This window comes from Lemur catta, chromosome 4, assembly GCF_020740605.2.
Source record: "Lemur catta isolate mLemCat1 chromosome 4, mLemCat1.pri, whole genome shotgun sequence".
Taxonomy (NCBI): domain Eukaryota; kingdom Metazoa; phylum Chordata; class Mammalia; order Primates; family Lemuridae; genus Lemur; species Lemur catta.
Genome location: NC_059131.1, coordinates 93,310,864 through 93,326,101, shown reverse-complemented (window position 1 = coordinate 93,326,101; position 15,238 = coordinate 93,310,864). Strand labels below are relative to the sequence as shown.

The following is a 15,238-nucleotide window of genomic DNA, read 5'->3' as shown; positions in this document are numbered from 1 at the left end:
CTGTACTTCATCTGGTCAGTTATTTAGGCTCCATAGCTATTGTCAGAGGAGTTGTGTTTTACCAACTTTTTCAGCAAAGTGCCATCTCTGATTTTCATAGGTGATTTTTATGAGTGAGAGTCCTGCAAACACATAGCTACTCTATACCTCTTACACTTAAGCCTGTAAAAACAAATCATGGAATCCTTTGTTAATTCACTCAGCTGAGCGACCTGAGCAAGGTTTTTCCTTTGATAAAGCACCAAACCCAACTTTCATTCTCTTTTGTGTAGAGAGTCTCAGAGAATAAGAACCACATTTAGGCATCTTTGGTATAAAGAAAGGCACAGGGTAAGTGTTAAAAAGGATTGATTGGCAATGGATTGATTTTAGAACAAATAGTCAAGACTCTGTTATATTTCAGTTACCCTTAGTAGTGACTAGGCCAGATGGGGTCTCTACTTTCATGAATCTTCCATTGTGCTGGAGAGACAGACATTGAACAGTGAATAAACTATTAACTATTTAATTACAATTAAGCATAGACCTACAAAGGAGAAATAGAGTTTTCTATAAGAGCAGCTAATAGGACATCTGATCTCATCTCAAGTCTCAGAAAGAAAATGATTGTTGAGTTTAATGTAGATTGTGTGTGTGTGTGTGTGTGTGTGTGTGTGCGCGTGTGTGTGTGTGTGAGAGAGAGAGAGAGAGAGAGAGAGAGAGAAAGGGAGAGAGACTTGCAGGGGTATAGTGTGAATAGTATGTTCCAGGTAGCAGGGGAACAGTGTGTACAAAGGCCTTGGGAAGAAAGGAGCACAGTCTATACTGGGGACTGATAGAAGCTCAGCGTGGTTAAAAAATAGAGTCAAGGAAGGAATGAAAGTGGGAGATAAAGCCCTTGATGAAGACAGTTCCAGACCATGCAGGGCCTTCTGGGTCTTTTTAATGGTTTTGGCCTTTTGTTAAAAGTTATGCGAAGCCATTGATATGTTTTAGATGGTAATTGACATGATTGGATTCCTGTTTTCTCAGCAAAGATTGTTGTGACTTCAGTGAAAGAACAGACTGGAGGAGGATAAATGTGGACATGGGGATCCAAGTTAAGAGACGGTTATACTAGTCCAGAAAGAGCTGCCAGCTTGCAAAGGTGGCTTAGGAAAGATGGAATAAAGGAGACAGACCAAAGAGAGCTTTAGGAGGTAAAAATCATCAGGATTTAATGAATAATTAGATATGTGAGGAAGATCAACAGGGAGGCTGGGTGTTTTTGCAATGTTCTTGTGTCAGTGAAGTGAACACTGTCTAGCAAGTTAGGACAAAAACCTGAGAGCCTGAATAACTGGCTAGACAGTGTTCGCTTCACTGATCCAAGAACATGGGAAAAGGACCAGCTGGGGAGAAGGCAAAATGGGAGGGTTCGGTTTGGGTGAGGTTAGTATAGTTTCAGGTGCCTAAGGTACAGCCAAACTGAGATGTCAAGTAGATAGTTGATTTTTTGAGTCTGAAGCTAAGAAGAACTTACTTTCCTGATAAAAATAGATACAGGAGTGTTCCATGTGGTAAAAGAAGAGTAGGCATAGGTGATCAGATCACCTAGGAAGATAGAGTCTGTGAATTGTTGGGTTACATCTCACAAGTGCTTATTGAATGCTCACTCTTTCCTGGATCCTTTGCTAAATACTGGACATATGATAAGGAAAGATGTTCAGTAAATAACATAGAGTATCATTTTGCCTTCAGCCTAATTTGCTTTTTATATCATCCAAGACCAAGGACTTTTAGTAGATCCAGAGAAAACTCTTGGGCAAGCTAAACCTGTACCCTGTTCCTGTTTCCTAGTCTTTGCTTCAATCTGACTTAAATCTCTCCAACCTTAAGTTCATTTCATTCTTGTCTGTCCTTGGTGTAGGCATCCATACTAGTTGGTCAGCACATTCTTTATATTAACTTCTTAGGTTCTTAAAAAACCTTTCCTCAGTTTTGAGAGACATCATCACCTTTGGCCTTGTCTGCTTGGAACAGAGATACAAGGTTGCTTCTTACATTAAGAAAACATTCCTGTTTTTTAAAAAAGGAATCTATCCTCAGGCTATAAAATATTCTTCCCATATTTTGTAAGTTATAAAGTGCTCATGACTTTCCAATTATGATGTTATTGACTCCACTTGTGAAAATTAGGCCACACCCCTCTACTCTGTTCCTAAAATAAGACTAGCTTTATTGGCAAAGTGAAATTTATAGCCTCTTTTATTTAGCTCTTATTCTTTGGAGACCCATGGCTTAAAATGACCTACATTTTAAGATTGTATTCTTAAATTATTGTCTTTAGACCACCTGCATCAGAATCACTGGGGTGTGCTTGTTAAAAAATGAAAGTTGTTGAACCTTATCTTCCAATTTTATTTTAGTACAGGTTGGATAAACTCAAATACTTTGCATTTTTAACCAGCACCCTAAGTAATTTTTATTTATACTAGAGTTTTAAGAACCACTCTTTCAAGGATGTCAGAATTTGTACATTTTATTATTAGAATTCTGCGTTAATAAGAAATTAAATAGTTTTGCAAGCCAGGTCATTTTCATACCGATTTTGAAGATTAATAATCAAGTCTTGAGTGTTCAAATATTTAATAGATATTGTTTAGCTATTCAGGGATTAAAAAAAGAGATTACTTTGCCCAGATTTCTTTTCTAATACATAAGAGTTTATCTGAGAGAAGAACAGAGTTGGATAGGAAAGACGAAAGAGTAGAGGTACGGAAAAGAATGCATGTGAGCAAGAAGAGATGGCTATTGAGGCAATGGGAAGTAGCACTTGGTTCAAATGTCGTCTTTCCTTCCGTTGTAGTCTGTTTTGCTCTAATTGGCATCCTCTCTGAGTTCTCATTTTGCATGATTGTACATTCATGAACGGTTCTAGAGATTCAACTTCTTCCCATCTCCAGACCTCGCAAAAGTCTCTTCTTCCTTCCCCCCTTACAGGAAGAACGCCGAGTGATTTATGTTGGTAAAATCAGACCTGACACAACACGGACAGAACTGAGGGACCGTTTTGAAGTTTTTGGTGAAATTGAGGAGTGCACAGTAAATCTACGGGATGATGGGTGAGAATCTTCAAGATTATTTCTTGTTTAGAAGCTGACGTATGTAAAAAATTATGGCCATAAGATTACTGGGATGGGAGTTGCCAGTGTAAGTGCTTTGACAGATGACATGTTGAGTTCAGAACCTTATTTATTTTCTTTCATCCCTATTTATTAATCTTTCTAGTTGAGATTTCCTGTCCCAGAAATAAGTATTTAGCTGCTTGACAGGACAATCACACTGATAAATGGATGCAGTGGCTCAGACGTTGGCACCAGCGAAGTCTCCCAAAGTAGAAAGGGTTACAGTCCTATATGCTAATGCTCCTTAACCAGCTTTGAACTTCTCTTCTTTGTCCGTTTGCAGAGACAGCTATGGTTTCATTACCTACCGTTATACCTGTGATGCTTTTGCTGCTCTTGAAAATGGATACACTTTGCGCAGGTCGAACGAAACTGATTTCGAGCTGTACTTTTGTGGACGCAAGCAATTTTTCAAGTCTAACTATGCAGACCTAGGTATGGATTTTATTGTACGTGGAATGAGGAATCCATAATGTGGAGCTCAAAATAGGAGCAAACATAATCCGTAGGCAACGTGGGTTGGACCATCACTTTATTTTACTGGAGGGGGCTATTTGAATACAGATTTTTTTTTAAATGTATGAGATAGTTTCAGAAGAAAGGGGCTCAGGTTTTGGCAATAAAGGGCATAAATTAATTCTTTGTGCTGTCTGCCTAGGTGCTGAAATTCTGCAGTTCTACACGAATTGTGTGTGTGTGTGTGTGTGTGTGTTTTATTTTGTGTATGCATGTGTCGTAGGTGTATATGTGGATATTGTGTATGTATACATGTTTATGATTAGTGTGTGTGGATATTGTATGTGTCTATGTGTGTGTATGTGTGTTTGTGTGTGTGGCGTGTTTTTGTGTGTTGTATGTGTATGGATATTGTACCCACATGTGTTCATAATTTGTGTATATTGCATGTATGTGTTTTGTGTGTGCATGTGGGTGGATATTGCATGTGTCACTGTGTGTATGTTTTGTGTATGTGTCTGATACTGTATTTTGTGTGTGCATGTGTTGTGTGTGGATATTGTGTGTCTACTTGTATTTATGATTTGTGTGTGTATTGTATGTTTGTGGTTTGTGTATTGTGTGCACGTGTATGTGTGTGGATGGTATGTATGTCAACATGTTTTGTATATGTATTGTATTTTTTTGTGTGCATGTGTTATGTTTATGTGTATGGATATCATGGTTATCTACATGTTTTTATGGTGTGTGTGTGTGTGTGTGTGTGTGTATGTGTGTGTTTGTAATCTTTCGCTTTCTGTGCCTACCCTGAATCCTTTTGTACAAACCATAGCATCACTATCATTGTTTTATGGAACAGAATATGTAAGAGTCTTGATTTTTTTCCTTATTATTTCACAAACTCTCAGAAATATTATTATTCTCTATAAATTACAACTCAAGAGGAGAAAATAAAATTTCATATGCTAAATCACACTATACTTTCTTTAAAACAAAACAGGAAAAAAACCTATTATTTGTTGAGTGCTTGCAGATGCTAGGAACTGTGCCAGGAGCTTTATAACCATTTTCTCATTCAGTTACCAGAACTGTCCTAGGAGCTGGATATTATTATTATCATCCCCATTTCACAGATAAGGAAACTGAAGCATACCAAAAACGTGGGGTTTTTTGTTATAAAACTGTACAGACTCAAGGGATAAAATTTAGAAAACATAAAAAAAAATTAAGAAGAATTTCTATTAGCCTGTCATCCAGAGACAACCACTATTACCAACTGAATAATTTGCCTTCCAACATTTCATCTCAGAGTGTCTTATTTGTTATAGTTAAGGTTATATATATGTGTGTGTGTGTGTATATTAATATATATAAAACTTTCCAATTCTACTTTTTTCAATTAACATATAAATTCATGTCCTACTGTGATTCATATGATTAAAAATAATTTATCAACATATTTTAATGGTTGCACAGTATTTTGTTGGGTGCATAGTACCATTATATTTAGTCATTCCATTATAACTAAACATTTATTCAATTTTTAACTTTTTGAAGTTATAAATAATGGTACAGTGAACATCTTAATATCCTTTCCAATTTTAATTTTGTTCCTTAACATGACATTCCCTACCGAATGTGTATGTTGTAAGTCTTTAAGTTATTTGAGGAAGGAATGAAGGAAAGTGGCAAATGTCTTATGTATATGACATAATTATCTTAAATTCATTTATAACAGTAATCATAAGGTTAACATATACACTTATGCCTCAGCATTATTAGATATCTGTTTGTACTTGCTCTTGCTTGGTATAAAGAAAAAAATGAATACCAAATACAGGGATTTTTTTCATTCCTTCCAACAAAGTGATGTCTTCCTAGAGTAATTGATACAGGTGGTGTGGATTGTTCAGAGGGAATATGCTATAATTCACTCCACACGCTAAATAGATAGTGAGAAGCAGGGGAGAAGCAGCTGACTGGTAGAAAGACAGAGGCCTAGGGATGAAAATATAGAACGTGGCAAGTCATTTGTTCAAATGTTGGCTGATAAAAACAGTCAAGACAGATTGAAGTCTTGAGTTGATTTGACTTATTTTCTTCAGTGATGAAGGCCAGGGTGTTTCTAGTCTCTCAAAACATCTAGAGAGTTTAAAATAAGCTACCTAGAGGGGCCTTTAGATCACGATTCATCACTGGTAGAGGGAGGATTAGATGGTATTTCCAAATTGAACCAGAGCCTCCCTGAAATATATCTAAGAAGAATGCTTCCCCTCTTGTTATCTGCCTGCCTAGCCAGCAGCAATAGAAACTTTGCCATTGCTAAGCTCACTCTGTATTTTCTGAAAAGCATATTTGATGTGCATTGTAGTAGCATGGGTTTTTCCAATTCCCTCAAGCTTTATAATGGCATTGGAAGTAGCTTTTTTCTGAGAGTAGACATGGTGTAGTCAAAAGAGCCCCGGCTTTGGAATCCTGCAGGCCTGGGTTTGAAACCTTGCTTACCATTGACCTTGGGTAAACAGTTCAACTCCTTCTTCAGGTCTAGGTTCTTCATTTGTGAAATAATTTATCATTTTTTTGAAAATTAGATAAATGTTTGTGAAGTTATTGGCATAGTGTCTGGCATAACATAGGTTCTCATTAAATAGTGCCTATGGTCATAATTTAAAAAGATGGTAATGAGAAGAAGTTATTAATAAAATTTTGAAGTTATTTTAAAATAGAAAAATCAACTATTCAGGTGATGGGCACGCTTATAGCCCTGACTTAAGCATTACGAAAGCTATCTGTGTAACAAAAATATGTGTACCCCCTTAATATTTTAAAATAAAAAAAAAAAATAGAAGAATCAACAGTAGGGGCCAGCTTTGGAAACTAACAAAGTTCTCATGTGTCTTGTCTTTGTTCCCTGAAGAGTTCGAATTAAATGTTTCAGGGCATGCATGGACACTAAATCTGGTGAGCATGAGAATACACTGGTCTCTTAGAGGGACTTGGGGTTTACATGTATGTCAAGAGTAAAGCAAAAATGATGTGGCACAGATTAATTTTATCAAGACAGTGAAGTGACCTATCATTTTATTAATAGATAGATTTAACCAATTTTGTTTTCTGTTTTTATTTGCTCCCCCAGATTAAGTTAGCTCACATATCCTATTTCTCTATGGAAACTAGTTCATGGTTTCTACAATATTATTAGAGCAAAACATGATGATTCCAGCTACTATTTGTGAGCAAGTTTTATAAATGAGACTGAGAGTTTAAAATGACTTGATCAAGGTTAACGGTAAAGCCAGGATTTAAGTCCTGGTTTCTGTGAATCTATAGTCTGTGTCTTTCTATTTACTGTCATATAAGCAAATGGATTTTTATAAAAGGCCTCAACAACAAAATATTAAACGAGAAAGACAGGAATTAGGGTAGGACTCTAGGATCAGAACAGAAGGATGGTTAAGTATTTTGAATGCAATAATTTTGATCAGGAACTTAAACATATAAAAATGAAATAAATGACACATTCTCACTAATTTTTATTGACTGAAAAAATGTATTTTAATACAGTATCAGCATCTTAAATATATGCTTAGTTTACATATACCCTTGGCATCCATTAATCATTCCCAGATCCCAATACAAATATTTTTAACCATGGTTTTAATAACATTCTTGCATTTAATATATCTATCCAACACATATTAATTTGAGTACCTACTTTGTGCCACCAATTTTCCAGGTGCTCGGAATACAAATGTGATGCGATTTTTTTCTATTAATGCAGTATCATTATTTATGACAATTTGATTTGAAAAATAGAGTGGCTTTTTGATATATTCCTATAAAAATTTTATTATATCTTACTGTGTTTCAATATCCTTTCATGAATGAGAGAGTAGAGTGGATAATATTGCCTCAGAAATTCCATGTAAGCACATTCTATCTAATGCAACAAAAAAGACTTTTTGGTTGCCTACTTGGTGACATAGTATGTTTGTATAAGTAAGTATGTATGTAAATAGTATATTTCACAGGGAAGAAATTCTTAAGAACTACTATTTCACATTATTTTTAATATTTGCCAGTTAACATACAGAAACACTGAAATTCTGGGCTTCTCTTAGAATAATGAAAAGTTAGGAAATATAAAATATTCTTAGAATTTTTCTCCCAGTAAATGCATATATGTATGTTCTCGATGGTTCCATGCTGACTTTTGTCACACAGACTCCATCACTGGGAGAATCTTCCATCTTGATCTCCAGTGGAAGTGGAATTCTGATTTCAGGCTAATCTCTAGCAATAAGCTATACTTTTTTGTCTCTACAAAAAAGATTTTGATTTGAAGAGTAGCTGCTCATGAGGCCATAGTAATACGAGCAAACCATTCATTAGGCTATGAAGAGAAGAGTTGAAGCCAGTGTAATTTGAGAATTGACTATTTAAGGTGTTATCGAGGAAAGATTGACCATTTTGTCCCTGTTTTTTATGTCTGTGCAAGACTGTAATTTTTCTTGTCCTTCTTACCTAGAAAAACTTGCTGAAAAAAGTCAGTAAAGACAAGGAATGCTAAGAATGAGTGAAAAAAAATAAGTAAAGGAATTTTGTTGTCTGTAAATCTAAGAATGTGAAGGTAGAGTGAAGCTTGAGGAAGAGAGGAGTCAGGCTGGTGCTGGAGCTTGGGGCATTGTGGTCTCTTCAACAAAACAGCGTGTGAGGGCAACGATTATGACTTCGTGTTATTAATAGTATTACAGTCTTTTGTCACTTTGAGAATTTCTATTTTGTAACTTACTCTGGGAAAGACATGGGAATGCTTATATTTTAGCAGAATTGTTAATGTTTTCCAGAGTAGTTTTATTTTCCCTTCAAATAAATTTTTTTTAAAGATTGAATGTATTTGTAAGAGACTTTTTATTATGTTTGCGAGCCTCCCTTTCTCACTTGCAAGACCAGCAGAAATATCTGACTTTTCCTTAGGGGTCAAAAGAGAAAAATCAGAAATATTTAACAGAATGGCACTTTACATTCAATATTACTAAAACATAATCTATTTTCTTAAGGGCTATTTGAAGTAGCATGTGAAACAGCACAAAAGCTGACCTGCCTTAGTTGAAGGGTCCTAGAAAGAGCAGGGCTTTATTTATACCTACATATTTTTTCTCTCTGAATTTACACTCTTGGGATGTGAAGCATTTCCCTGGACCTTCCAATCTGGGGAGTTTGCACCACTATTGCTAAGTTCCCTGGAGGTACTGGAGTAGATGACTGATCATATGTCCCTCCTGCCTCAAAGGGAAGCAGCAGGTTGGGGATTAGGAAAAGTTCTGATGATTCTCTCTTCCCTACTCAACTGGATTTTATGCTCAATGAAATTAATCCCATTGAATAGGAAAATTAGTTCCAGCTTTTACCTGTGCATCTGAGTTATTGAGGAACCGTGGGCAAGTCATCTGTCACTCCAGGGGCAAGGGGAGGGTGGGTATCTATAAAACAGATATTAAAATCTGCTCTGTACCCTCATAATATTCTGAAATTTAAAAAAAGAGAAAAAAATAAAATAAACTCTGCTCTGCCTACCTCTCGGGTGTTAAAATCTAAAATGAGTCAATAGGTGAGTGTTTTTGAAATCTCACTACTCCCTATCCTCTGCCTGTACATCTTTATATATCCAATGAAATCTGGGCATTCTTTTTTTTAAGTATATTGATTGGATAAGTTGTTATGAGTCAGATAAACTTGAATTGGAATGATTGAGTTAATGGTCATCAGCAAAGTGTGCATCTAAACTGCCTTGGGTTTCTTTCAGATTCAAACTCAGATGACTTTGACCCTGCTTCCACCAAGAGCAAGTATGACTCTCTGGATTTTGATAGTTTACTGAAAGAAGCTCAGAGAAGCTTGCGCAGGTAACATGTTCCCTGGCTGAGGATGACAGAGGGATGGTGAATACCTCACGGGACAGCGCGTCCTTCCCTAACAGACTATCGCAAGTCATACTTAGGAATTTCTCCTTACTTTACACTCTCTGTACAAAAGCAAAACAAAACAACAACAGTACAACAACAACAATAACAATGGTTTACATGAACACAGCTGCTGAAGAGGCAAGAGACAGAATGAGATCCAGTAAACACATGTTTATTCATGGGTGTCAGCTTTGCTTTCCCTGGAGTCTCTTGGTGATGGAGTGTGTGCGTGTGTGCGTGTGTCTGTGCGCATGTGCGTGTGCAAGCCTGGTTTAGGGGAAGTCTATGTGTGTGCACGTGGGGACTGGAAGCACCTGACCAGAAAGTGCAAGGGCAAACCACTTCAAATGGCAGCAGTTCCATGAAGACACACTTAAAACCTAGAACTTCAAAATGTTCATATTCTATTCAAAAGGAAAAAAATATATATATAAAAATTAAAAAGGAAAGAAAACTAACCAACCAACCACAAACCACCCTAAAACGACAGCCACTGATGTCTGGGCATCAGCTTCCGTACTCTGTTTTGTAAGAAAGTGCAAAATCAACTTGATGCAAGCTTTCTCTCATAACGTAATGATTATATGACAATCCCGAAGAAACCACAGGTTGCATAGAACTAATATCCTCTCTCTCTCTCTTTTTTCTTTTTTCTTTTTCCTTTTGCCATGGAATCTGGGTGGGAGAGGATACTGCGGGCACCAGAATGCTAAACTTTCCTAACATTTTGAAGTTTCTGTAGTTCGTCCTTTATCCTGACACCCATGTAAATGTCCAACATGTTGATCTTCCACTGCAAATTTCAAAAGCCTTGTCAATGGTCAAGCGTGCAGCTTGTTCAGCGGTTCTTTCTGAAGAGCGGACATGGTGTTACATTACTAATGAGAGTTGGGTAGAACTCTCTGGGATGTGTTCATATAGTGTAATTGCTACATTCTCTGATGTAGTTAAGTATTTACAGATGTTAAATGGAGTATTTTTATTTTATGTATATACTATACAACAATGTTCTTTTTTTGTTACAGCTATGCACTGTAAATGCAGCCTTCTTTTCAAAACTGCTAAATTTTTCTTAATCAAGAATATTCAAATGTAATTATGAGGTGAAACAATTATTGTACACTAACATATTTAGAAGCTGAACTTACTGCTTATATATATTTGATTGTAAAAAAACAAGACAGTGTGTGTGTCTGTTGAGTGCAACAACTACAAAATGATGCTTTACGCACATCCATCTCTTCTTAGGTGAGCTTCGATCTAAGCATCTTGTCAAGAAATATCCTAGTCCCTAAAGGTATTAACCACTTCTGCGATATTTTTCCACATTTTCTTGTTGCTTGTTTTTCTTTGAAGTTTTATACACTGGATTTGTTAGGGGAATGAAATTTTCTCATCTAAAATTTTTCTAGACGATATCATGATTTTATGTAAAGTCTCAATGGGTAACCATTAAGAAATGTTTTTATTTTCTCTATCAACAGTAGTTTTGAAACTAGAGGTCAAAAATCTTTTTAAAATGCTGTTTTGTTTTAATTTTTGTGATTTTAATTTGATACAAAATGCTGAGGTAATAATTACAGTATGATTTTTACAATAATTAATGTGTGTCTGAAGACTATCTTTGAAGCCAGTATCTCTTTCCCTTGGCAGAGTATGATGATGGTATTTATCTGTATTTTTTACAGTTATGCATCCTGTATAAATACTGATATTTCATTCCTTTGTTTACTAAAGAGACATATTTATCAGTTGCAGATAGCCTATTTATTATAAATTATGAGATGATGAAAATAATAAAGCCAGTGGAAATTTTCTACCTAGGATGCATGACAATTGTCAGGTTGGAGTGTAAGTGCTTCATTTGGGAAATTCAGCTTTTGCAGAAGCAGTGTTTCTACTTGCACTAGCATGGCCTCTGACGTGACCATGATGTTGTTCTTGATGACATTGCTTCTGCTAAATTCAATAAAAACTTCAGAAAAACCTCCATTTTGAGCATCAGGATTTCATCTGAGTGTGGAGTCCCTGGAATGGAATTCAGTAAAGTCTGGAGTGTGTATTCAAGTTTCTAAATTGAGATTTGATTACTGTTTGTCTGACATGACTTTTTTGGAAGACATGATATACCTACTACTTAATTGTTCTTTTCCTTTCTCTCACCCTACACGATCTTATAAGATGGATTTCACCCCCAGGCCAATGCAGCTAATTTTGATAGCTGCATTCATTTATCACCAGCATATTGTGTTCTGACTGAATCCACTGTCTGTCCTGTCGGATGCTTGCTTGATTTTTTGGCTTCTTATTTCTAAGTAGATAGAAAGCAATAAAAATACTATGAAATAAAAGAACTTGTTCACAGGTTCTGCGTTACAACAGTAACACATCTTTAATCCGCCTAATTCTTGTTGTTCTGTAGGTTAAATGCAGGTATTTTAACTCTGTGTGAACGCCAAACTAAAGTTTACAGTCTTTCTTTCTGAATTTTGAGTATCTTCTGTTGTAGAATAATAATAAAAAGACTATTAAGAGCAATAAATTATTTTTAAGAAATCGATATTTAGTAAATCCTATTATGTGTTCAAGGACCAGATGCGTTCTCTATTTTGCCTTTAAATTTTTGTGATCCAATTTTAAATACATTCTCCTTTTTGCCCTGGATTGTTGACATGAGTGGAACACTTGGTTGCTTTTCTTACTTATCAAAAGACAATACCACAGATATCATGTTGAGGATTAATTTGTCCCCCCCTCTGGCCTGACAAATATTGTTACCATGAAGATAATTTTCCTCAATGGACTTCAAATTGCATCTAAAATTAGTGGAGCTTTTGTATCTTATGCAGACACTGTGGGTAGCCCATCAAAATGTAAGCTGTGTCCTCTTTATTTTTATTTTTGGTTTTTTGGGAGAGAATATTTCAAATAAACACATACACCCCATCATCACTGGAGGCAAATTTCAGCATAGATGTGTAGGATTTTTAGATGACTGTGGGCCATTGCCTTCATGCTGTGGTAAGTACCACATCTACAATTTTGGTAACTGAACTGGTGCTTTAGAAATATGGGTTTTTTTTTTTTTTTTTTTTTTTTTTTAAGAGATGTAGCCAAATAACTCTTCCAGTGCAACAAAATCAATTTTTGCTAAACGACTCCAAGAACAATGGTTGGGCTGTCAACATTCAAAGCAGCAGAGAGGGAATTTGCACTATTAGGGTATGATGTTCGGGTCTGTTGAAAAAAGGAAACCTTTTCATGCCTTTAGATGTGAGCTTACAGTAGGTAATGATTATGTGTCCTTTTTTGATGGCTGTAACGAGAACTTCAATCACTGTAGTCTAAGACCTGATCTATAGATGACCTAGAATAGCCATGTAATATAATGTGATGATTCTAAATTTGTACCTATGTGACAGACATTTTCAATAATGTGAACTGCTGATTTGATGGAGCTACTTTAAGATTTGTAGGTGAAAGTGTAATACTGTTGGTTGAACTATGCTGAAGAGAGAAAGTGAGCGATTAGTTGAGCCCTTGCCGGGCCTTTTTTCCACCTGCCAATTCTTCATGTATTGTTGTGGTTTTATTCATTGTATGAAAATTCCTGTGATTTTTTTTAATGTGCAGTACACATCAGCCTCACTGAGCTAATAAAGGGAAACGAATGTTTCAAATCTACTTCTGCTTTTCTTATTTATCGTAACCAAACTCCTGGCATGTTCCTCAGATCAGTACCCATTACCTGCTTATTATTATTCTACTTCCTCCCTGGCTCTCTCTCTCTTTCTCCCTGCTTTTCCATATTCATGGATGCATTTCAGTTCTAAGGTAACGTGAACCTTCTGTGTCTTACCTTGTCTTCTTTCAAATGGCAAAGGCAGATGTGGTGATTTCTATAATGAGCGTTTGAAGGTGAAAAGTGACATGGGGTTTTATCAAATGGATCAGCAATATTTTTGCACTTAACTCTGGAAAGTGTGTATTTTTAAGTACAAGCTATTGCCCCTAGGGAGAAATCCACTAAATATTCAGTATAGGAAGGAATTCTACTCTGGAGGGACTGAATATTTTTCAGAGATTTGTAACAGAATGTAGTCCCCAATCATATGTAAGTCATTAGGTTAAACATGAGATGAGCTGGTAGCTGCTGACGAATCTTGCTGTCAGGATGCCCAGTGTGCCTGGTAGGTGATGATGGTCCTAATGCCACAGAATGCATTATCCGGGCCCCACCATGCCAGATTTCAGGTGGTTGTTGCCACTCCCAACCACTTGCATTGCAGAACTCAGCATAAACTGCACTGGGGAAAAGTGGCTAAATATATCCCAGCCCCCTTTCCTTCTCCTAGAGAAAAAATAATTTGTAAATATTGGAAATGTGATAAGAGCTATCAATAGTGCATTGAAATCTGCTAAATAACACAAGAACTACTCCCTATGGTTCTATTTCTGTTTTATACTAAAGTAAAATTTGTCAATTATTCTATCAAAATAGAAAATAAAAACTTACCATTATCTCACCCAGATATTGCATTCACCTACAATTGTGGATATTAAGCACTCCTGACATTCGGTGGATAAGTCTCGGATCCTGACTTGTCTTCTGTTGATGCTTAAATTACATAGGGTATTTTTAATCTTCTGGCTGGAACCAGCAAAGACATTATAATAATGCAAGTTTTCATTTAAGGGTTAAATTTTTAACCTTTGAGGGCAGAGAGAAAAGGAGGGATTTTAAGAAGCAGGAGTAGCAGCCACTAGTTTGGTACTGGGAAATCCTGATAGAGATAATGGACTCATTTCATGTTGTCCTGAAAGCATCATCCCTCCTTGATGATACTAATGGCAAAATAATAATTGAAACCAAAATTAAGCTGACAAAAATAAATGAACACTTGATATGAATAGTTTATTTAAAAGGAGCTTGTCTCAATTCAAAAGTCCTCCAAACTAAATCTGTCTAAACTACATACAACGTGGTATTGAGTTGAAATTCTTTTTCAACATTGCCAGTTTTCCCTTTTTTGTAGGGTTATTTAGCTAATCTTTGGATAAAATTTACAGCCCTAATAACGTTATTATACTCACTTGACACTAGTGTTACTAGCTACACAGTTGTAACTCAGTATTAATTATAGAATATTTGAACCAAGCTTACTGTTTACAATACTTAATACTATATTTTGCCATTCTAGTTGTTATTCCTTGCTTTCAAACACAATATATACCATTATAAATCAATTTTGCACTTTATCAAACAGCAGAGAGTAATAAAGAAGGTCACAACTCATAGAGGAGATCCTTGGAGGTTTGTAACATCATGATTTAAATCTCAGAAAGATTTAATCAAAAGCTGAATTAATCCCTGGGGGAAAAGATGGTATATAGATTCTATTGATGGGCACAAAGCAGCCTATTTCTTTTCCCTGGTCTTTGTTAACATGTTTGGGGGAAAAGAACATAGTTTTTTTTTTTTCTGTGAGAAGGAAAGAGGGAAAGTAAGATTTCCTTGGTGGGGGAAGGATAATATGTAATAACCTGCATGTCATGCTTCATCCCTTGCATTCAAAATGACTGATTTGTTTTTTCTGCTTACTGTGGCATTATCTGTTCTTCTAGTGCATGGTTAAGTTAAATGTCCTCAACCCCCTGCTCCTCTCAATA

General features: G+C 36.0%; 1 protein-coding gene across 2 annotated transcripts in view; it reads left to right on the top strand.

Moving 5' to 3' along the window:
• The window catches only part of PPARGC1A (PPARG coactivator 1 alpha), a 108,227-nt gene extending 94,975 nt beyond the window's left edge, over positions 1–13,252 (top strand). For both annotated transcript variants that reach the window (XM_045550460.1, XM_045550459.1), the window contains exons 11-13: positions 2,962–3,083; positions 3,430–3,581; positions 9,409–13,252. In XM_045550460.1, the coding sequence (XP_045406416.1) occupies positions 2,962–3,083; positions 3,430–3,581; positions 9,409–9,512 (378 nt within the window). In that variant the 3' untranslated portion in view covers positions 9,513–13,252. The remainder of the gene's footprint in view (positions 1–2,961; positions 3,084–3,429; positions 3,582–9,408) is intronic.
• The last annotated feature ends 1,986 nt before the right edge of the window (positions 13,253–15,238 follow it).